At 38.4% G+C, this 25,605-nt stretch overlaps 1 protein-coding gene across 7 annotated transcripts in view; it reads right to left on the bottom strand.

Annotated features, from left to right (window-relative positions):
- The window catches only part of AUH (AU RNA binding methylglutaconyl-CoA hydratase), a 152,511-nt gene that overhangs the window by 90,168 nt on the left and 36,738 nt on the right, over positions 1-25,605 (bottom strand). For 4 of the 7 annotated variants that reach the window (XM_014854670.3, XM_044756544.2, XM_070495979.1 and 1 more), the window contains 2 exons: positions 24,335-24,421; positions 1,585-1,677 (listed from right to left, as the gene is read on the bottom strand). In XM_014854670.3, coding sequence (XP_014710156.2) covers positions 1,585-1,677; positions 24,335-24,421 — 180 coding nt within the window. The remainder of the gene's footprint in view (positions 1-1,584; positions 1,678-24,334; positions 24,422-25,605) is intronic. The other 3 variants (XM_070495981.1, XM_070495980.1, XM_070495982.1) reach the window with 2 other exon arrangements.

Below are 25,605 nucleotides of genomic sequence, written 5' to 3'. Positions count from 1 at the left end.
AGCTACATTCTATTAATTACGTCTGTCACAAATCCTTTTAAAAATCACTTCAGAAGGCATTTAGTTATGGAAATAAGTAAACACTCTAAATTATATTATATATATTAAGAGATTCACACAACATTTTCTGTTAAAAATTGCTTAGCAGTGAATTAATTTTTGATGCAGAAAGACCAGGGTTGTAACTACATAATTTGATCTGACACTGCCAAGTCATGTTTGAAGGCTTAGATCCCATTAATTATTCAGGACGAGGAGAGAGGCTGTGTCTGACAAGTATGAATTCTTTAGCTGCCTGAATAGTCCTCCAGATCAAACAGCTTAATATATCATATCAGATATGGCAACTTTTCAAGACCAAATCTCTAGTTACTTTTGACAAATGGTTTTACTGTTCTGACAGCTGGACAGGGTTCCTTCTTGTGTTTGTTTTCACAGCTACTTTAAAACATCTTAATTATTTCTTTATTTGCATATCCAAATGTACTTGGACTACTTCCTGTATCCTAATTCCCAGAATCATTCTTTCATAAATGGATTACGTGTACCTTAGATTTTCAATTTAAAACCCAGTGATTTCAGACAAGAAAACAGAGATCTAAAATAAAGGGGAAAATGTACACATGGACTAGCAACTACAAATCCCAAGCAACAGTCACCATAAAACTATTAAAAACAATTATATTGACTCTACTTTTAACAGGCAGCTCCATCAGAAGTGATAGTGGGAACCAGGGGAGGAACACTGACAAGCATTTGCTGGCTGCTTTGCCCATTCCTTGGTCCCAGAGCCCCTTCGTCACGGCAATGAGCGAGCAAAGACATAGTGCTGTGACCACACAGCATAGTGTTGAGAAGATAGTGTCGAGGACAGCGGTGGCAATATACAGTGCTCTGGCAGGGTAACAGGAGTGAGGGCTGTGACTCCAGACTGCTTGGGTTCAAATCCCACCTCAGTCACTGATTTGGGGCTTGTGACTTCACTCTCTCAGCCCTAGCCTCCTCGGGCACCACTAAGCATCTATCTCATAGGGCTGTTAGGCAGATGAAGTGAGTTAATACACGTCAAGTGCTTAGAGAAGCGCTGGGCACTAGGTCAACACTCGGCACATGGTCAGCACTAACTGTTTGCATTATTATTTTCACAATCACTTCATCTAATCCTCAGAAAACCATGCAAGAAGAAAGTGAACCTCAGAAAGGTTGTTATTATTATTGTAGCTAACAATAATTAAGTGCCTGGACTAGGCACATGCCATAAATTAACTCATTTAATCTTCATAACAGCACTGTCATTTCCCCTTATTTTAGAAGAGGAAACTGATCTAACAAGGGCAGGACCCAAGATGCCAATTCAGTGCTGTCTGATCCATTTCCTGTTCTCCTTTCCTACTGCTAAGACTGAACAAGAGACCATAAAAGACTGTTTTCTTAACTGGGAATTTTAAATACTTCATTAAGCCAAACAGGTGACTTTTTCTAAATGTTCTACTCAACAATAGGAAAAGAATAAAATACTTGGAATCATCTGAAGAGTAAGCAGAAACCCCATTTTTAAAAAGTTTTAATAGCATTAACGCTCACCTGCTACTCTTATGTCGCATGCTAAGGCCAATTCGAGGCCACCACCTAAAGCGAGCCCATCTATTGCTGCAATCGTTGGCACTGGAAGGTTGGCTGAAACAGAAAGAAAGATTTTATGCTTCTTCAGTAAGACCTTATTATGTAATTCATTTTAGACTTTTTTTCTGTAAATATATTTTTAAATGGGATATTGTATATAGAATTTTGTATCTCTTTTGCCTTTAACAAAATAAGCATTTCCTTCATCACTATTCTTCAAAAACACGCAATGATTGTACAGTCACGTGTTGCTTAACGATGGCAACACATTCTGAGAAATGCATCGTTAGGCGATTTTGTCATTGTGCAATCATAGAGTGTACTTACACAAACCTAGATAGAACAGCCTACCACACACCAAGGCTATACGGTACCAGTCTTATGGGACCACCATCACATACGCGGTCTATCACTGACCGAAACATCATTATGTGGTGCATGACTATACAGAGTTCCATCACATAAGTGTGTAATATTATCTTTAAATCTTCCCATATTACTGAAATACTTTCATAAATATTTTCTGTTGAAATAACAGAATCACAGTTCTGACTTCGTAAACTTAAAGTCGAAAGCCTTTTATGAAATGACTGGTTCATACAAATTTCATATTGAAATGACTTGGGTATAATTGCAAAATTCACGATCCTTTATGGGTTTCTTTGGTGCTTAGAATGACGGGGTCTCATTCAAAGAAGTAATACATCTATTCAAACGAGACAGAAGCAGTCCAACTGGCTGCTGGGGCACAGCACACTAGCTCTATCATTTAGTAATGAGGACAATGACAGTAGCTTGCCTATCAAATACCACACTTCAAAAGAAAGAGGCTCTGAGAACCTACCCAAAAGCATGACTGGGAAGAGGCCAGCCAGTCACAGAATGCAAAACCAAACTTTCTTGAGTGCGGAAACAGAAAATTACTTTAATGAGACTTTTATAAATGATGAATCACAGATTTCACTTTTATAACTGGTTCAAACACAGACTGGTTAATTATTCTGTCAAGCAGAATCCTTCCCACTAATTTCATTTTTGACTACGGGAATGTGAAGCTAGGCTGGCCAACCTTAACACAGAAACAGAATGTGGATAGTAAAAAGGTACCATCTCTTCACTGTCCTCACCACAAAAAGAAACAATAACTGTGTGACGTGACAGAAGTGTCAGCTAACACTACGGTGGGAGTCACACTGCAGGACATGAACATATCAAAACTACAGGTTGTACACCTTAAACTTACACAGAGTTATATGTTCACTGTATCTCAATTAAAAAAAATAAAACAAAAGTGAATAAATAACTAAAAACAAAGTAAAAAGGTGCCATTCCTAAACATCTCTCTCGCACAGGTATTCCGACGTGAAATTCCACAGACAGAGAGGTTCCCTCCTTGATCCCTTTTAAAATATTCAAATTTTTTGAAGTACACTGAGTTTTATTAATACCTGCAGGAATTTATCAGATTTCTTCTAAAAGCAAAGTCTGAAAACGCTGGGATGGAGCACATACAGACGCTGCCACCTGAGGCAAAGGCGCTCTCGGGAGAGCAGGGGCGGACAGGGCATATTTCATTATTTGTACCTATCTGCACATTTCGGGGGGGGCGCCGGCAGCTTGAAAGGGCAGGAAAAATTCACTGGTGCTCCACGTAAGGTACTTTACAGCACACTTGGTGAAAAGTGAACAGACAGCTATGTCAGAGTTTACAGTTAAGAAATGAGTTTAGGGGCCGGCCCTGTGGCCAACTGGCTAAGTTTGCATGCTCCGTTTTGGCAGGGTGAGGTTCACCAGTTTGGATCCTGGGCACGGACCTACACACTGCTCATGCTGTGGCAGTGTCCCACATAGAAGGGCTAGAATGACCTAAAACTAGGATATACAACTATGTACTGGGGCTTTGGGGAGAAAAAAAGAAAGAGGAAGATTGGCAAGAGATGTTAGCTCAAGGCCAATCTCCCTCAACAACAACCAAAAAAAGTAGACAAAAAAAAAAAGAAATGAGTTTAATGAAAAAAGAATATCCAGTTAATTTTATCTGACAAAAACAAAGGAAAAAAGCCAATTAAGTAATATATTGGCAAGTTAATCTGAGTGGCTCCCAAGGTCATCTCAAGCCACAACGAGTAAAACGGAGTTCCTTTGTTACCCAGCTCTCAATCCTCCTTCCTTTCTACAAACCTAGCTTCAGAAATTACATATTTCTAGATTCCTGTAATCTATTACCTCCCCAATCTCAAATCTCTCCCATCGAAACCTTCCCCTAGAGCTCGCTATGGGCTCACCTCACCTCCCTCTAAGACAAGCTTCTGGAGGAAATGGAGTAAACAGGTGTCACCCACTCCACTCACCTCCACCTCACAGCTCTAGGTCCCACTCCATCTCACCCAGACTGCTCTTGTCCCACTTACCAGTGACATTGTGAAGCTGTCCCATAACCAATGGGCACTATCTGGTCCCTATTAAACTTGTTGCCTCTGAAGATCAGTGACATCAACCCTGGACACTCCTCCTCCTTGAATTCCTCTCCTTATTTGCCTGCTGGGTCCCTCCTTCAACTTTCCTGCCTTTCTTTCTGCCTCTGGTTATTTCTCAGACTTCCTCCCTCTCCATAGAAGCTCTGCCCACGAGGTCTCATTTCCATCCATAACTTGCACCACCTATAACACTAATAATATCTAAATCTCTACCTCAAACCAACTTCTCTCTAAACTGTATCTCTATAGCTACCTATCTGTTGGACATCTCCACTTAAATGCTTTATCGTGTTCAAACCAACTTCCTGTCAATCCTTCTAGATTCTATTTCACGTTTGGTAGCACCTCCATCCACCAAGTTACCCAAGACAAACACCCAGAAGTCATCCCAGATGTCGTCCTTTCCAATGCCCTTACAGCCAATTGTTTTCTAACTCCTGTCTGACAGCTCACAAATTTGCCAGTCCCCCTCCCTTTTCTACAGCCAGACTTCTGGGTCCCCTCATTTCTCACCAGCAGGAAGTCTCTAACTGACTTCCTTCACCTGCAATTTGCCCCTTCTAATACATCTTTCATCTCCTGGACGATAATCTTTCTAACATGCAAACACAGTCATGCTATTCCTCTATTTGAAATTGCACAATGATTTACCCCACATTCAGAATATAAATGGAGAAAACTTTCAGCACGGCACGGGAGGCACCTGATGAACTAGGCTCTGCCCATCTGCCGATCTCTTCTCCAGTCTCAGACACATACTCCGTGTTCCATCCCCAAACTACTTACAGCACCTCCAGAAGTCATTCACATCCCTACCTGTGTACTGGGTGCCCTCTGCCTGGAATGCCTCGCTGGTCCCTAACTGTCTTTCAAGGCACTGCTCACAAGTTCCTTCCTTTACAATTCCATGGCACTCTGTAATGCTTTTCTATCATCACCATACCGCCCATTCTGAAACAAAGATTAACATCGCATCAATGCCGGTCAATAGCATCCTTCTTACCACTCTGGAACAAACTTTAAGGCTTCTCACTGTCTCTCCGTCTCTATTACATTAAACCTAGTATTCTCCCTACTTTTATTTTTATTATTAACTTTTCACTTAATACTTTAAAGAAATAACATGAATATATGCAGCCCTGTAGAGCTCCAGAAAACAAAAGCAGAGAGTTGCCAAGCTGGAGAAAGCAACAGGAAGAGAGTGGAGTATTCTCTCCCTGCTGTGTGAAATGCTGCTCAACAGTGAGAGCTGAAGGCACTCGCTGAACATCTGCTGGAAGCTGACTCTTCGGAAAGAAATTACAGAAGTGAGGGCAATGGATCTCCAAAATCAAACCCAGGCCTGACATACATGTGCTACTGAGTTCTAGTTTCTGAAAACTCCAACCCATCATAAATAGGAACTGTCTCACATTCCTCAGCTTGTTCCCTAAAAATAGGAACAAACTTATGTAACATATATGGAAAGACGATCATATCAAATTGTGCACTGAAAATGTAGACTAAATAGAAGGGTCAAGGGAATAAATTGACCGTAAATTACAAAAGTTACATGCCATAACTTCATAAGCCCTGGAGCATAAGAGAAAGCAAACAGGAAGATTACAATTCCTGGTCACCTATAATGCCCTTAGTGCTGTACTGCAACACAAAGGGAATGAGGGCCGCAGAACGAGCTGACAAGGCTTTGCTCTACCTTTTTATTAGTTAGTATTCTCAAATAAATATTAGACTTAAAATCACACAGCCAATAGAAAGTTTAAAAGCATCATTTTTTCAGAAGCATAAAATGTCATTAAAAGAAAAAAAAGATTTAATGCACATAAAAAACACAAATAAAATTGATTAATGAATATATATCCTTCCCCTTCACTGTGAGAAGTACTAGAAACAAACGTTATGTGATCAAATGAGGGGGGAGGGGCCTGCCCAGCAGCAGGTTTCCAGCTCCACAACACTTGGAGTATGGGGTTTACATAATGCAGAGGGAGGGAACGAGGAGAAGTAAACAAATACAAACGTGCTGACCCAGGAGACAAGAGGGCAGGGAAGGAGCTGAAATAATCGTCTCAGGCTTTCTAATTCTGAAGCTAGAGACTATAACACTTTTCCCTAGACGCTTATACTTTTTGGAAGTAATGAAAATTATTTTTAAATGTGACAGTTAAGAACTAGAGAAATTTTTTCAAGGGGATAAAATTTTCAACATTACAATTTATATGACATATATAACACAAAATGACAAGAAATGTGGGGGTCCTTATACAAAAAAGAACAAGGAAAATAGGATGTTAACACTCTCAAATCATTAAATAGATAAACTACTTGGCCCTTTCAAATATTAACATAAATTGGCATTATATAAAGCAGTTTATAAAATTTTTTCCTTCTAAAGAATTATTTAAGTAAAATAGCTTAATTAGTATTCAATGAGTAATTAAATTTCAACCGTTTTACAATATTATAAATCCTGAAGTTCTACACAATCCTAATTTTTCCCTAAAAGATGTTTTTCTTAGTAAATTTTTTTCAGGAAAATATGAATCGTATCAAAGCACATGCTAGTTTCACGGTCACCTAATATGCTTGTTTTTACATCTAGTATTTCTTCTACTTGGGAGCACTTAACAATCTTAGAGGAAACAATGAAACACACCTTTCAAAAGGCAGATTATCAGTTTCAAAGCCCTGAGAAACATCACCATGGTAGTCATGTAAGAGTGCCACGGAGTGAGACAGCAACTGCCAGGGCAACGGCTGCTCCCACAGCAATAGGAAGAAATGATGGCTCAGGATGTTACACAACTACGGGGATCAGACACTATTTTGAGTTTAGTACCAGGAAACAAGCCAGGTATGAGAAAGAAGATAATAATCCTCTGAAATGCTCCTAAAAATATAATTAAAGCAAACAATTAGTTTTGCTATTTTAAGAGAAAAATAAAGGAGCTACGGGAAAGCTGTGGTCCGCTTCAGTAGTCTGCAGAAGACAGCACCACGAGGATAACTGCGGTCAGACGGCCATGAACGTGAGGAGAAGGGAAGTCAGGCTCTACTTTCAACACATACGTGTTGAGACAGATACGACACATATGTAGGTTTTCAGATGTTTCTAGAAAAATATAAACAATTCAATTACTAAGGAAAAATGCTAGCAGCAGTCATGATTTTTAAATTTGATTTTGCTTGAAGAACAGTGTTCTTACACCAATCAGAGAAATCAAATATTTTAAAAGAAATGCCCATATAGTAAGTATACTGGAAATCTGACTTTATTGAAATCATTCAAGAAGAAGAGAAATAAAATCAAGGTTAACTGAAAACTATAATAAATTCCTAATGACCCCTAATTTCAGCCAAAGTTTCACCTTCAGCTTAACACACTCTGTGTCACATTCTCATCATCAAGTTTCAAATGAATCAAAAAACAAAACAAAACAAAACCACTCCTGCCCAAAGCCTACAGGCTAGCTGCACCCTGGCTCTCCTGGAGGCCCAGGGCTTCTGAGAAAGGAGCCGGCCTGGACGCCAACACAAACACTCACCTCATCACACGGGGCTGGGGGCTTCAAACGGGAGGCACCATTCTCAGGTCTCAGAAGAGCGACAAGGGTGCAATCTAAGAAAAGCTGCTTGAGTTTGCTAAGTCCAGCACTCACCCACTTGTATAGCTACCTATGGATCTAGGAAATACTGGAAAGTGCTTACTATGTGTGACCACTGTTCTAAGCACCTTACAAAATTTAAACCCTCTACCAGCCTTATGACATCAGAACTATCATGCCCTTCACTTTACATGGGGACACTGGGCAGAGGAGTTGCTGTTACTTTCCTGCTGCTGCCACATTCGAGCTCAGGTGGTCTGGCTCAAGGATCTTGCTCATAGCCATTAATGCCTATCATCAGTTCTCACAGCCCAGACCCAGAGGACCCAGAGCCCCCACGGAAGGACTCAGCATTGTAAGCCATCCTTCCATGCCAGCAACCGAGCATCTAAGGACAGGGAAATGCTGAGACTCCACGGAAAGTCTGCCAAGCATGCTGGTTCTGCACACTGCTAATTCCTGGAGACCTACAGCAAGACCACAGTTCACTGGGTCCACCTGGGGGAACCTCAGAAACCAGGCACAAGGTGCTAGTCAGGTGACCGTAACAGAGTGCTAAAATTTAAAACTCTTTTCAGCAGCTTTCCCCGATTCCCTTTTCCCCCGCATAAGTAATTATTGCTGATATCTAATTTAATAGGTATATTTTTAGACCTTTTCTTGGCTTTTACATGAATATGTATTTGTATACATATATTGATATATAGATTATGTACATATATATGAAAATAACCACATAAACAGATTTTCTATTTTTTGTTTCATTTTTGGAAGTTTATAGTTTTCTAGCAATTTATCTGTTTCCTCTAGATTTTCAGATATATTAATATGAAGTCATTCATAATATTCTCTTACCTGTTTAATGTCTGAAGAGTCAGCAATGATGTTCCATTTGTATTCCTGATATTGGTTATTGGTGTCCTCTCTTTCTCTCTCTTTTTGCTGAGGAAGATTCGCCCTGAGCTAACATCTATGCCACTCTTCCTCTATTTTATCTGTGGTTACCACCCCAGCATGGCTGAGGAGTGGTGTAGGTCCACGCTTGGGATCTGAACTTGCAAACCCAGGCCACTGAAGTGGAGCATGGCTACATCTTGAGCCTCCACTACCTGCCTGAACTCCAAAGTCACATCTAGTTGCCTAACAACATCCCCACTTGGATGTCTGTCTACTAGCCACCAATACCCTCACATTTCAAACTTGAGCTCCTGAGCTACACCCACTCCAATCTAGCAAAGGGGCAGCTATCCTAACTACTAATCACAACAACTTTCAAACCGCTCCATCCCTGTTCATTCTATCATCCTCACTCACAGCCTAGGAGCAACATGAACTGGGGTGGAAGAGAGAGAATCAAACTCAGGCCAGTGCAGGCAAGTCTTGGAATTTTAGGTAAAGGCAGAGAGAAAGAGGCTCCAGGAGAGGATCCAAGCTGAAGATGAGAGGAAAGCAGCAGAGCCTGGCCCAATGTCTACACCAACAGGATCCCAGTCAATTTACCCTTTCAATCGCGGCCCCACCATATGCCACTCACTATGCTAGATACCAGGTGCAGGTAGAGAAAAAGCCCACTGTGTTCTCACAACCTGCCTAAACTCATATTCAGATATTCCTCGTGAAACTAAAAGCTAACAAATACATTAAACGCCAAAAAGGAATTAAAGTGATTTCCTTTTCTTGGTCTCGTCAAATTCTAGAATATTCCAGAGCAATATTTTGGAGTAAGTGATAGAAGTCGGTTGATAAGCGTGCTGCTCCTGCTACATTTAGTAAAACAGTATAATTTTCACAGAACTGTCCAAAGTTATAATGTGATCAACACTCAGTGAAAGTCAGCAAAAGCAGTAAAGCAGTAAAAGTCCCGACAGGGAAGGAGTGAGACCACAGAAGTGCAACTCCATCCTACTCCAGGATTCAACAGGCAGCGGACGTGAACAACTCACAAGGGAAAACAAATGACTCCTCAACACTGCGTCGGTTTTCCATCATTCTTGGCGGAAGGATAAAGAAAACTAAAACTGAGCTCTGGAAGTTACTATGTGGAAAGTCAATAAAGACAGTTAACTAGAGTGTTCCATCAATCCATCTTTCACATACCATTAAGTCAGCACTTCCAGTTTCTAGTTATTACATCAAATTAGGGGGGAAAGTAAAATACATGCTGAATGGTAGCCAATTTAACTAAATTAATTATTTTAAAAATCCTTGACCTTCAAACAAACAAACAAAATGCATAGTGAACATAAACATTTCAGGTCAACTTGGCAGAGAGACAAACAATTCTGCAAACTTTGAAAACATTCTTTCCTAAACAATTCTTAACACAATACATCCAAAATAAAAGTCAAACAATCATTCAGGCAACAGCAATGAAAATATAACAAGTGCATAATCTCTCAAACTGCATTATAATAGTCACTGCGGTACTAATGAAGTATTTTCAGAATGAGCTGATTTCAGATAAAGTAAAACAAAAAATGAAATCATCTCAAACAGCTTCGAATTGTATACTGATAATAAACTATTAAACTAAAAAATCAGGCGCCTCTGGATTTTTTATAAGTATCAGATGCCTCTAAAGCAAGTGGAAAGCTTAAAAGGGATATACCTGGAATTTATGCAAGCTCTTTTGTATTCATTACTCAAGAATCTCTAAATCTTAAAATGGGATACTAGGAAGAGTTTTACGTGGATTTTTACCTTTACAAGCACATTTCACAGTTTAACATTTTATGTAATTAAAAGGAATATAATGACTAAATGCATGAAGTGACAAATACAACACTTTAAACTTTGGTAAAAAATTACCCATACCTTATTCATATTCAAAAACTAAATCTTACGTCAGAGACAATTACAGCCACGATAAATCAGATATTATGCTTCATAGAAATGCATATATGTATTTTTGAGGAAAACTTTCCAAATACTCTCATTTATAGTTTATTTACAATGAATCAAATTTTGGGAAGCATTTATCCATAACCAGGATAAGTTACAGATTACTAGTTTTTTCTAAATGGACCTACACCAAAAAGCCCAACAGTCCAACTAGGAGGCCTCCCAAAATTGCCCAAGGAATGGAGCTTTCTCATGGTTTGCCAGCCAAGGAAGCAGCCCCCAAAGCCCCAACACTCGTATCCAAGAGGACTTGTTAGGGTCACCAGTGGCCACACTGTAGGACCCAGTAGTCGACTGGTTAGCATTCACCTTCCTTGGCCTGTCAGCAGCATTTGATCAAACACTCCTTCACGAAAGATTTTCTTTACTTGGCTTGCAGAGTACTGTTTTCTTCCGACCTCCCTACCCTAGCTGATCTTCTCAGTCTCCTTTCTGGTTCTTCTTTTTCATCCCAGCCTTGAAACATAACGCCTCAGGGTCATCAGACCTTTTCCTCTCTACAGTAGCTGCCCAGGTGCCTCAGCCAGTGTGAAGGCTTCACACAGCATCAACATTCTGAGGACTCCCAAAGCTACATCTTGAGCCTCCACTACCTGCCTAAACTCCAAAGTCACATCTAGTTGCCTAACAACATCCCCACTTGGATGTCTGTCTACTAGCCACCAATACCCTCACATTTCAAACTTGAGCTCCTGAGCTACACCCACTCCAATCTAGCAAAGGGGCAGCTATCCTAACTACTAATCACAACAACTTTCAAACCGCTCCATCCCTGTTCATTCTATCATCCTCACTCACAGCCTAGGAGCAACATGAACTGGGGTGGAAGAGAGAGAATCAAACTCAGGCCAGTGCAGGCAAGTCTTGGAATTTTAGGTAAAGGCAGAGAGAAAGAGGCTCCAGGAGAGGATCCAAGCTGAAGATGAGAGGAAAGCAGCAGAGCCTGGCCCAATGTCTACACCAACAGGATCCCAGTCAATTTACCCTTTCAATCGCGGCCCCACCATATGCCACTCACTATGCTAGATACCAGGTGCAGGTAGAGAAAAAGCCCACTGTGTTCTCACAACAGGGAGGAGATAGGAAAAGTAGCAGATGGTAGAGAGCAGACTAGAATCTACATCTTGTGGCTCTACATCAAGAGATTTTCATATGGTATGCCTCAATAGACAAACAGCAAAACCATTCATAGAAGCTCATCACATTCTGCTAACGTATAAAAGGTAACTTTTCTACAACAAAATAAATATTTTATGGCAATGTCTGAGAAAATGTTAAGCTGAACCAATGTTCTGACATCATAAGAGCAACTTTACATTATGAAACATAATGTAACTTCCAGCTTAAGATAAAGATGACAGAAAGAGAGACCACGTTACCAAAGCACTGAAGAATACTCTCTAGTACAAAATCAGCTAGGTTGGGGTAGGAAAAGGATTTTCCTTGGGAACTCCCACCTCATTCCTTGCCTGTGTCCTCTCCTGCCTGGACTGTCTTCCTCACTCTGCCCACTACAGTCAGACATCAATTAACGATGGGGATGCGTTCTGAGAAATGCGTCGTTAGACAGTTTCGTTGTTGTGCGAACATCATAGCGTGTACTTACACAAACATAGAAAGGATAGCACACTACACACCTAGGCCACATGGTACTGATCTTATGGGACCACCACCGCCTATGTGGTCCTTGTTGACCGAAACGTCATTATGTGGCAAAAAGGATTTGATTCCAGTAAGAAATCTCTGCAGAAGGACGGCCAAGATAAAAGGATGATGTGAGTGTGCTTCTATTAAATGTGGTGGGTTTTTCTTTTTTTTAATTATTAGTGACATATTTTGTATTGTTTTGAGTCTTTCAATTCTAAAATTCAAACGTGTCTCAATTCTAAAATTCAAAAACATGCTAACGAAAGTAAAATAAATGAGAAGCACTACTTGAGGTTTAGCTCATAAAATTTACATAAGACTTTTCATACAGAATTTTTTCATTCTGTACAAAAATATTTTCTATGTATTTGACCTGGAGAGACAGCTTTTTCTGATAGAAAAATAAATATGAACAGGTTTTTAATCATATGAAGGAAAGCTAATCAGAGAATTTGAAAACTTTCAAAATTAAATTATTCCCTTTTGTAAAACTTTATAGTATAACAAATCTAAAGAAAAAAAGATGCTGGTTAAATAGATGAATTTTGTAATCTATCCCTTTTAACATAATTACCTGTATTTCAATGCAAATTCAGCTCTGCATTTACATAGCTAAATTAAAGCTTTTGCAATTTTATTTCATCAGAAAAATGGAAAAGGAAGCTGGAAATGCCTGGCATTTTAAAAGATTACTATGAAAGATCATTTACAAAAATATCATCTACATCATACTAAATTCTACAATTTACAATTCTGGTGAAAACCTGTTTTAAATATTTGTTTATCATTAAGTAGCAATTCTTTGAGGTTTCAACTTGAGAGAACTGGGCTTGCCCCCTCAGAATTTCTACTTAAGAGAAAATTCTAAAAACGTTTTCTAGCTCTTCATGAAATATCATCTAAATAGACAAGACTGGCCATCAGTAGGTAATTAATACCTCTGCTCCTCATATTCTTCATTGCTTATTTGCACAGTGGTGGTCCTAATAATGATGTGCCCACTGCCACAAGTGAAAAACCGGAAGGAAGGTGCGCATCGTACAGCTCGAGAAGGGGTGGTAAGTTAACGAACAACAGCTGTTATTAGATCCGGATCATTTCACATCTATGCCTCAGTGCCGACTTGCTGATGCCTAATATTTCAAGCAACTGAACAGACCAACTGTATACATGGACATCGCCAGATGGTCAATATAGAAGTCAAATAAACTACGCAACTGGAAGCAGGAAATGGAGAAGGAGTTTTCTCTCTGCCAAAACAAGACCAGGAGCAGATTGTGGTGCTGACCATGAAATGTTAGCATCAAATATCAGAGCAAAGCTGAAGAAGAGTACTCAAAGAATCACAGGGCCGAAATCTAACGTAAACAACATTCCTGACGACTATAAAGTCCACATAAACAAGAGGCTTGCACTGCTCAACTTCACTGACGGAGGCCCAGAAGACTGTGGCCTGAAACCAGAAACGTTACTAAAAGTGCAAAAAGACCGTGCCTGAAGGGAAAAGAGAAGAAAAATCGAGACAGATGACCCAAGAAACGCTTAAAATTGTCAAACACAGGCGAGAAGCCAAATAAGTAAAAGGTGACAAAAGCAAGGTTAGAATCCTGAACACAGTACTTCAGGACTGTCACATAGAGATAAAGAGAACCACTATAATGGCCGATGCAAAGAGACAGAAGAGAACAACAAAAAGGAAGAACAAGCGGTCTCTTCAGAAGATTTGAGAAATCAAACAGAAATTTAAACTAGATTAGGAATGCTGAACAACCAACAGGGAAGCACACTAACTGATCAGGAGAAAGTAAAGTGAAGGTGGCAACAGTACACTGAAGATCAATACAGAAGAGACAAAAGAATGACAGACATCTTTGAAGAAGATGCCCAGGAGGAAGAACTCATAATCCTAGAAAGCGAAAGCTGCTCTGAGTCCTGGGAAGAAGTAAATCACCAAGGGTACATGGGATATTGATAGAATTATTTCAAGCCACAGAGACTGAATCCGTCAAAATCCTAACAGGAATATGCCAACAAACATGGGAAACAAAACAATGACTTACAGACACTCCCTATACATCCCAATCCCCAAGAAAGGAGCTGCCAAGTAGCGCAGTAATTACAGGACCATCGCTCTAACTTCCCATGCAAGTAAAGTGATGCTCCACGTGCTGCAGCAAAGGCTTTGACCTCATATGGAGCAAGAAACGCCTGATGCCCACACTGGATTTGGAAAACGGACAGGCACAGGGGAGCTAACTGATTATTTTTTGGTAGTTACTGGAGTGCTCCAGAGAATTTCAGAAGAAGGTCAGCCTCCAGTGAAGGCTTTGGCTATGTGGATCATGAAAAGCTCTGCACTGCTCCGAAAGAAATGCGCGTGCCTCAGCACTTGATTGTCCTGATGTGCAACCCGTATTGTGGACAAAAAGCCACTGTCAGGACAGAACATGGAGACACAGGATGGTTTCCTATAGGCAAAAGTGTCAGACAAGGGTGCACTTTTACCTCCCTATCTGTTTAATCTGCATACAGAACATAGCAAATGAAAAACTGAGCTTGACTCACACGAAGGAAGAGCGAAAACTGGTGGAAGAAATATCAACAATCTAAGACATGCAGATGACACCGTCTTACTGGCAGAAAGCAGCTATGACTGGAAACGACTTCTGAGGAAAGTGAAAGAAGAAAGTCTCAAAGCAGGACTGCACTTGAACATCAGGAAGACAAAAATCATGACTACAGAATTACACAACTTTAATGTACACAATGAAGACACTGAAATTGTTTCCCTTGGTTCAGTCATCAATTTAAATGGAGACTGTAGCCAAGAAATCAAGAGAAAACTGAGACTTCGGAAGGGCAGCAGTAAAGAATTAGGAAAGATCATCAAGGATAAGGAAGTGTCCTTAGAGACCAAGGCTAAGATTATCCACACCCCCGAATTCCCAATTACTATGTACGAATGTGACAGCTGGACAGTGAAGAAGGCTGGCAGGAAAAAGTGGATTCATTTGAAATACGGTATTGGGGGAGAACTCTACAGATATCCTGGACTACCAGAAAGAGGAGCAAGTGGGTCCCAGAGCAAACTAAGCCTGAAGGCAAAAATGATAAAAGTGAGGCTGCCCTACTTTGGGCCCATCGTGAGAAGGCAGGATTCTTTGGAGAAGACAGTAATGCTGGGAGAAGGAGGAGGCAGCAGGGAAAGAGGCAGACCAAGTAGGAGAGGGACTGACTCCATAAAGGAAGCCACAGGCACGAGCCTACAGGAGCTGAGGAGGCCTGGTGAGGGCAGGACATTGTGGACAGCACTCAGTCACAGGGCTGCCCGGAGTCAGAGCCAACTTCACAGCACGTTAACAACAAATATTTCAAAATAATCACTTATTGCTTTCAACCTGGACATCCCACATGGAAGGGGTAAGGGGACCTTGTTACAATGTTAACCTTTTATAAATCTGAGAACTCACCATTTCTTTGGAATGAAACATCTCAAAAACAGTCATATGACTTTTTCTTTCTTTGAAAAGAGCAAAATGACTAAATTTTGTTCTAGGATTTTAGAGTTACTTTTTAAGAAGAGACTTTCTAAGAAGCTAGGAACAGTAAACTAAGGAATTTAGTGACTGAATAAAATACAGACGTACTTTCTGATCTCCATTTTAATCAAACAGAATCGTTTTCAAATGAGTCCAGTACCTGTAAGTTTCTTACAGACTCTCTCTCACTAAACACAAGCAGAGCACAGCAGTCATCATGGCCAAGAAAGTGCCTTCACCCTTCAGACCCCAGAGACAGGTCCTCAGTTGTGGAAAATGCTAACACACAGGGGGCAAGAGGGAAAGTGATATCCAACAGGCAAGATGGACCCTGATTTGTACCACTTCTGACATTGCTACAATGGCCAATTTCAAGATGTCTATGGTTGTGGCAACCAGCTCACAAAATTCCTGAAAACAACAATCGTCTTGGGTCCATATGAACAGGCACCAGCATATCTGTATACGAAAAAGCCCCATGAGAACAATGCAGGATCCTCCTCCACCAGCATCCATTAACATCCACCAGATAAGCCATTTCCTCAGAGGAAAAAATTACCCCACGAAGGCCTTCTCTACAGAAAATGAACTAACTATGTGAGCAGAGCTAGTGGATAAGAACCAAGAGAAAGCTGGAAGCCTATATGCAGAATCTGGTCCATAAACCAATTTTGTTTGACATTTAAAGGGTTTTTTTCTCTCCTTTGAAAAACCTTAAAACTAGGAAATATTTTCTAAAAATCTAGAATTCTGGCTTCTCTTAAAAATAAGAATGAATATAAGGAAAAACATAGAAAATTATTCAAGAAATAACAAATGTTTGCAGAACTCTAGATACATGAATCTTTCAAAAGTAGCTTCATCTAATTCGGCAATTATAAAGAAAATATGTAGCATACACATGTGACAAAGCATAATAATAACAAATGCCCTTAAAATCACCACTCAGAGTAAGAACTAGGTGAGGACTAACACCCTATCCACACTTGTGTCCTTTACCTGCCTTCTCAAACCCAAAATTAATCACCAACGTGAAGTCTGTGTTTACCATCCTCTTATTTTTCCTGTGTGCACATGTATGCGATTTCATTCTATGCCTACACATATCTATAGACTATATACCATTTCGTATGCTTTTAGTTTTATAAAAAATTATATCATATTGCTTTAATTCAACATGTTTCAAAGATGCATCCATGTTGTTACATGTCTAAGTTATTCATTTATTTGCAATGTTGTCTACAGTCCAACTGTACAAATATACCAAAACATTTATCCATTTTCCTATGATTAAAATTTGGTTGTCTTCAGCTTTTTACTCTCCTTTGTTCAGAGGCACGGCCTGGTGCAGGTCATCTCCAGTGCATCTCCGGCTTCTACCTCACTGATTTCTGATCCTTGTGTTACTGTCTCCCTTCAACTTTCTTTGGATTTATAACCTTTTAAAATAACTTTTTAAGGTAATGCTTAGCTATTTATTGTCAGTGGTTTTCCCTTGCTAACTTACGCATTTAATGATATGAATTCCCTTCAAACTACCACTTTAAACAAATCCAAAAAATTTAGATATACAGTAATTTTATATTCATTCAGTCTTAGAACTTTTTTCCCTAATAGTTTCTTCTTTGACCCATAAGTTATTTAATAATTCTTTTTAATTTTATGAATATATGGTTTTTAAATCTCTATATTATGTACAGTTTTGTTCCTAACTTTACTGCACTGTGGACAAGGAACACAGTCTCTATGCACTAATCTTCTGAAATTTAACAGAGATTGTAGGATCCAGAACATGATACATTTTTGTAAATGTTTCACATGTTCATGAGAAGTATACATATTCTCTAATTTGGGCTTAAGAGTCTATTAAACCAAACTTGATATTTATGTTGTCCAAATTGTTAACTTTTGTCTGCTGACCTCATGATAAATTGGGAGAGATGGATTGATGGAGGATTTGCCAATTTATCCTATATATATCCAATATAGCTTCTCTTCGGATATTCTGAGATCTTTGTTTTCAGGTATATACAAGTTTAGAGTTATGTTTCCTGAAAAATTTAACCTTCCATCATACACAGTGACTATCTTACTAATAAAGCTTTTTATCTTAAAGTGTATACTGACTTAACTGTTTCTGTTGGTTAGTAATCTCCTGGCATAAAAAAAGCTACACCAGTGGTGGCTATTGACAATACACAGCTGATTTAAATTTTTTAATCAAATCGAAGCATCTCTGTCTTTTAATAGCAAGTTTAATCAACTGACATTAATGGTAATTACTGGACTTATTTCAACATCTTACCATTTTATTTGTCCTAAGATTCTTTTTTCCTCTTTACATTTTTTAGGATTTGAAGAACTTTCTTTTGGGTTTTGTTTTGTTTTGTTTTGTTTTTCTTACTACTCCCTCCACCCTCCAACTCATTTATAAGTCTTATGCTCCATTCCTGCTCCATGAACAACATTTTAAGCTCCCTAGCAAAGGATACAGACGCCTTAAGGCCTCTAAAACTCTGAAAAGCAAAACCCATAAAAAAAAGGCCTGAGCCAAACATAAAGCAAGTTGTCCAAATGAGAACTGGAAGTCAACAGATTTTTTAAAATACATAAACAAAAGAGTGAAAGATTAGCATTAGTTCCAAAAGACAGGGAAAATAAAGAAGATAGAAGACACTTGGGATGGATGAATGAATGGATGGATGGGAGGAAGGGAAGAAAGGAGAGAGGGAGGGAGACAGAAGAGAGAGAGAGAAGGAGAAAGAGAGGAAGGAAGGAAATCAGACCCAGTGCCTGTTTTAGTACAGCCAGCGAGCCAATACAGTTTTTATATTCTTAAAATGCTGAAAAAAATCAAATTGAAAATACTATTTCATAACACATGAAAGTTAAATGAAATTCAAGTTTCACTATGCATAAAGTGTTACTGGAACAGAGAAACACACATTTGTTTACATGCTCTCTGTAGCTGCTTTAGCACTATATGTCAAAGTTGAGTATCAGGTACAACACAAGCATGTCTCCTCTCACCTGTCCTTTTCAACATCATACTAGAAGACCTTGCTAATGCAATTAGACAAGAAGAGGAAATAAAAGGTAATACAGACTGGGAAGGAAGACATAAATCTGTCTTTGGTTGCAAATGACATGATTGTCTACTATGCAGAAAATCTGAAAGAATCAACAAAAAAATTCCTCGAACAAATAAGCGATTTTACCAAGGTGGCAGGACACAGGGTAAATATACAAAAGTCAATCACTTTTCTAAATGCCAACAATGAACAAGTGGAATTTGAAATTAAAAACACAATACCACTTACATTAACACCCCCAAAAATGAAATACTTAGAAACAAGTCTAACAAAATATATACAAGAGTTAAATGAGGGAAACTAAGAAACTTATGCATGAAATCAAAGAAGAATCAAAAAAATGGAGAGACATTCCATGTTCATGAACAGGAAGACTCAATACTGTCAAGATGTCGGTTCTTCCCAGTTTGATCTATAGATTCAATGCAATCCCAATCAAAATCTCAGCAAATTATTTTATGGATATCAACAAACTGATTCTAAAGTTTATACGGAGAGGCAAAAGACCCAGAATAGCCAACACAATATTGAAGGAGAAGAACAAAGTTGGAGGATGGACACAACCCAATGTCAAGATGTAGTAAGGTAAAGTATTCAAGACAGCATGGTTATTGGCAAAAGATTAGACAAATATATCAAGGAACAGAACAGAGAGCCTAGAAACAGACCTCCATAAATACAGTCTATGATCTTTGACAAAGGAACAAAGGCAATACAATGGAACAGTCTTTTCAACAAATGGCGCTAGAACAACTGGACAACCACATGCAAAAACATGGATCAAGACAAAGACCTTACACTCTTCACAAAAATTAACTCAAAATGGATCACAGATCTAACTGTAAAGCACAAAACTATAAAACTCCTAGAAGATAACATGCAGAAAACCTAGATGACCTCAGGTATGGTGATACCTTTTTAGCTACAACACCAAAGGCACATTTCCATGAAAGAAATGATGGATATGCTAGACTGCATTAAAATGAAAAACTTCTGCTTTGCAAAAGATAATGTCAAGAGAATGAGAAGGCAAGCCACAGACTGGGAGAAAACATTTGCAAAAGACACATCTGATAAAGGACTGTTATCTAAAATAGACAAAGAACTCTTAAAACTCAACAATAAGAAAACAAACAACTTGATTAAAAACTGGGCCAAAGATCCTGACACCTCACCAAAGAAAATATACAGATGGAAAATATGCACATGAAAAGATGCTCCACATCATAAGGCATCACAGAAAGGCAAATTAAAACAACAATGAGGCACCACTACACGTCTATTAGAATGGCCAAACTCTGAACACTGACAACACCAAATACTGATGAGGATGCAGAGAAACAGAAAGTCATTCATTGGGATGGGAATGTAAAATAGTACAGCCACTCTGGAAGACTGGCAGTTTTTTACAAAACCAAACAGACTCTCACCATACAATCTAGTAATCATGCTCCTTGGTATTTACCCAAAGGAGATGAAAACTTACGTCCACATGAAAACCTCCACACAGATGTTTATAGCAGCTTTCTCATAACTGCCAAAATCTGGAAGCAATCAAGATGTCCTTCAACAAGTGAATGGATCAGTAAACTGTGGTACATCCTAACACTAGAACATTATTCAGGGCCAAAAATAAGTAAAATATCAAGGCATGAAAAGATATGGAGAAAACATTAATGTTACTAAGTGAAAGATGCCAATCTCAAAAGGCTACACACTGTATGATCCCAACTATATACGTTCCGGAAATGCAAAACTGGAGAGAGTACAAAGTGGTTGCAGGGCCGGTGCCATGGCCGAGTGGTTGAGTTTGTGCACTCCACTTCGCCAGCCCACGGTTTCGACAGTTCGAATCCTGGGTGCAGACGTGGCACTGCTCATCAGGCCATGCTGAGGCGGCAGCCCACGTGGCACAGCCAGAGGGACCCACAACTAGAACACAGACTGTGCACTGCGGGGCTTTGGGGAAGCGGAGAGAAGACAAAAGGCCAAGCACAGAGGATTTTTAGGGCAGTGAAAATACTGTGTGACACTGTAATGATGGATATATGTCATTTAACATTTGTTCAAACCTATAAAGTATACACCACCAAGAGTGAACCCCAATGTAAACTAGGACTTGGGTGACTATGATGAGTCAATGTAGATTCATCAGCTGTAACAAATGTACCACTCTGGTAGGGGATGTTGCTAATGGGGGAGGCTACGCATATGTAGTGGCAAGGGGTACATGAGAAATCTCTGTACCTTCCCCTCAATTTTGATGTGAACCTAAAACTGCTCTAGAAAAATACAGTCTCTAAAAAAAAAGTTGAGTAGCTGTGACAGAAACCATAATGGTCCTGCAAAGCCTAAAATATTTACTATCTGTCCCTTTAAGAAAACATTTGCCTGTTCTTGGTTTAATATATTAACTTGATTACATCAAGACACTTAGTTTCCACCTGCCTCTCAAAATCTCACAAAAGACAACTTAAAAATTTTATATCCATTGTAATATAATAAAAATTATCATTAACAAATATTGGGGAACTCACGGGAGAGAAAAAAGTAGACTGGATCAGGCTCCAGAACAGAGATGCTACAACTACCAACACTGAAAACAAATGCCACTGCAAAAACAGAAACAGTTCTTCACTTAAAAAGTCCCAGAAAAATCCCAACTTCAGAATCAATAAAATAGCAAGAGGCTTGGAAGAAACATCAAGGTAATGTTTATAACTGGACCAGTCTTAGCCACTCCTCCTAGCATATACAGTCCATGTGTCACTTAACAACAGGAATACATTCTAGGAAATGTGTCACCAGGCAATTTCATCGTTGTGTGAACATCATAGAGCGTACTGAGACAATCCTAGACAGTGTCGCTGACTATGCACCTAGGCTATATGGTACTAATCTTACGGGACCACAGTTGTACATGCGGTCCATCATTGACTGAAACGTCATTATGTGGCACATGACGATATACAGTTATAGACAGCATCAACTTTTACTTCCAAGGTCAAGCTCTCTGACCAACATGGAAACCAAGTCCATGTTCTGCTTTAGGAGACATCTGACCATGAGGCTGAAGCTGGAGAGAGAAGCAGAGGAGAGCCTCCAATAATACCAAGACAGGATAAAAAAGGTAGAAAGTCAACAACAAGCAGTCTAGAAATCAAAACATACATATTTTAAAACTTACCTCTAAAAAAAAATACAAGTAAACAACAATAGGAAAACCATACAAGACCCCGATAGATGTTACACGGTCAAGTTCTACTAGATTTTCAAATAACAGACGATTTTCCTATACATAAAGCACAGAAAGAGATGGAAAGCTTTCACCTCATTCTATGAAGGTTGTACAACTATGATACCAAACCAGAAAAGGGTAACAAAAAACAAAACTAGAAAATAAGTCTCATTTATGATTCTATCAAAATCTATAAAATTGTATCTCGCAATGCATATTACAAACCACCATAAGCACTGCGCACAAGGACAAGGCAGGGTTCACTGCAGTAAAGCAAGGCCAGGGCAGCGCTAAGTCCACCAACACAGTTCAGTACAACAATGGCCAAATAAGGTGAAGTCTAACATACACAATTGTAATCCTGACATACATCAAAAAAAGTTTCCAAATTTTAATACTTATTCCTGATTAAAAAAAGAGCAACAAACTCCTAAGAGGTTAAAATAGAAGAAAACTCCCTGAACTTGGTAATTACTGGCAAAATAGCAAAAGCATTCGTCAAAGTCAAATAAAGACAAGGATGAAGACACTCACTTCAACAAGTGAATATTGTACCAAGAGACTTCAGCAATGTGAAAATATATGAAAAATATGTAAGACTAAAATGTTGGGGGAAAAAAGATGAAAACTGCATTATTTATAATGAACTTTTCATCTGGAAAATGCAAGGAAATTGAAAAATAACAATAAATAATACAAGAAATTAGTAAATTGGCATGATATAAAATAAGTACATAAAATTTAATAACTTTCCTACAGACATACAATAACCAGACTTCAAAAGAAATGAAAGGAAAGGATTCCATTTAAAAGCATAAATGCCATAAAATAGCTATGAATAAATTTTAGGAGGAAAAATGATACAAGACCAAGACCAACGTGACGAAAACCTTCTTGAAGGACACTAAAAAAATGAATGACCCCCCCTCAAAAGAAGAGCTATACACATCATGGATGGAAAGATTCGTCATAAAATGTCAGTTCTTTCTAAACAAGACTGAAATTTCAATCACAAGCCCACAAAGTATTTTTCCTCTTTGCTTTAAAAACTAACAATTCTAATCTCATTTGAAACAATTGATGTGTGAGAATTACCAAAGAAAATCTTCAAGGAAAAAACAGAAAGAATATAAAGGGAACTTAGTACCTTCTAGATACTAAAAGTTTTCAATTTAAAGCTATTGGAATTGAATTAGGGTGGCACATTAGGAGACAATATCTGTAATACATTTAACAACGAAAGGTTAGTACAAAAATGGCTTTTGAATTAATAAGTAGTCATGCTCTAGAAAAGAGGATGAAGGAAGTGAAAAGGCACTTTACAGAAGGGGAAAAGCAAGTCTTATTTGCAAAGATGAAACATCACACAAGCATCTGGGGAAATGCAAATTAAAATGCTAAGATGTCTTTTTTTTTTTTAAACTTTGGCAAACTTAAAAAATAGCAACTTTAACTGCTGTCAGGAATATGAGGAAACAGGTACCATCACGTAACTGATGGGAATATAAACTATTACAATCTTTCTGGAATATAATCTGGCAGGATTTATTAAAATATAAAATGAACACATGATACTCAGAACTGCAATTCCATATTTAGGAATCATCCTATAAGTACACATACTAACATTCTGAAAGACTTGGTACAAAGATTCACCACTTTATTACGAACAACACACAACGACAAAAAGCCCTAAATGTTCATTAATGAAGAAATAATTTAAAATTCTGGATAAGACTACGCTATGGATTACTATGCAGCAATATATTAAAAAGTATCAATAATAAAGTAGATTGATATGTACTGAGATATAAATATTACACAGAAGTCTGTGATTCTAAGGAAATAATATGATCCTGTTTACGTAAAAAACAAAAAATTCCAAATCTAAATATGTTTGTGTATGCAATTACTTAAGAGACACAGATACTTAAATCAAAGGCTCATGCCAAATTATTCTCCTCGTTTTCTAGTAACTACCTTCATATGCCATGTCATCATATGTAGGAGGCATCATTAATTATAAAATATTTTTCACAATCTTTAAAATGAAATATATTACATGCTGTTTTACAGCAACTAGCTATGGGTCAAACTTATCTAATTATATAAGTATCTTGGCCAAAGTTTATATAAAGACAGTGTGCAACATTTTAAATCTGACATTCAGGCCATCTTCAGCATGTTGAAAGGAGAATTTAATTGTGCTTACCGATTTCATTAATCACTGCTCTTATTTTGGAGACAAAAGGACCAACTTCACTGGAATTCATTTTGACTCTTTCCTTAAGGTCAGCACCTGCAAAGCATTTTATTTACAAATATAATCTAGTTATAAACAAAATTTTAAGGCAATGAACTGAAAATTCACATAAGATTCACATATATATAACTGAAGATTGACTGAATTTATCTGTTAAGTGTTCCTTCTCAAAGCCCAGCATGAGGAAGAATATTTGTCTGTTCATACACCTACCATGTGCTTAAAGTAGTGGTTCTCAAACTTCGTGGTCTCAGGATCCCTTTACACTCTTAGAAGAAGAGACTTTGTTTAGCTTATACCTATCAATAGTTACTCTATTAGAAACCGAAACTATAAAATTTGTGAAATATTTATTCACTTAATAATAGAAATAAACCTATTCATATTAACATAAATGACTACAAATTGATTCCACTTCCTTGGTTCTTGCAGAGGGGCTGGCAGTTTTACCCACTATTGCTTTTGCCCCATCGGTGCAAATGTCCACCCAGTGAAAAGGGTGAAAACCAGGCCTTACTGCTGTGAAAACCCTTCCGACTTCAGGGACGCCCACCCTGGTTTGAGAATCACTGGCTTTAAAGTATGAACAAACAACTTCATAATTATGAGTTTATCACAGCATAACTCTGGAACTGAGAAAAATATACAGAAGGATTTCTTAAGGGATCATTTACTCTGTGACTCAACAAAGACATCCTCTTCAATAAAATTAAACTGTCTCCGAAAAGGTAGGTCCCCATTTAAATAAATAGACGAAGTAACCATAAAAGGTGCACACTCAGCTACTTACTCTATTAGTCCATTATAAATTGATCATGACTGAACATAGCATCAAGCAGCAGCTGACACCGGGACATTCTGAGCCCATACACCTCTGGGGGGACCGGGAACTGCAGCTGACAAAGCCCATACCTCCCAACCCATCAGTTCTTAGGTATACAACCCCTAGAAAATCCCTCAAACATGAGCCCAAGGAAATACATACTTTACCATTCAATGCAATACATGTAAAACTGCAAAAAACTGGAAGTAAATATCCACCAAAATGATTAATAAAACTGGGACATATTTATATAAAAGAATATTATACGTGCAGCATGAAAATGAAGGAATTAAGAGTATAAATATGGATAAATCTAACAATGTTGAAGGACATATATATAATTATATATATCAATACATGTTAATATAATACATATAATTTATAATTATACATAACT

This window comes from Equus asinus, chromosome 23 (assembly GCF_041296235.1).
Source record: "Equus asinus isolate D_3611 breed Donkey chromosome 23, EquAss-T2T_v2, whole genome shotgun sequence".
Lineage (NCBI taxonomy): Eukaryota > Metazoa > Chordata > Mammalia > Perissodactyla > Equidae > Equus > Equus asinus.
This window is presented reverse-complemented; position numbering and strand designations above follow the sequence as displayed.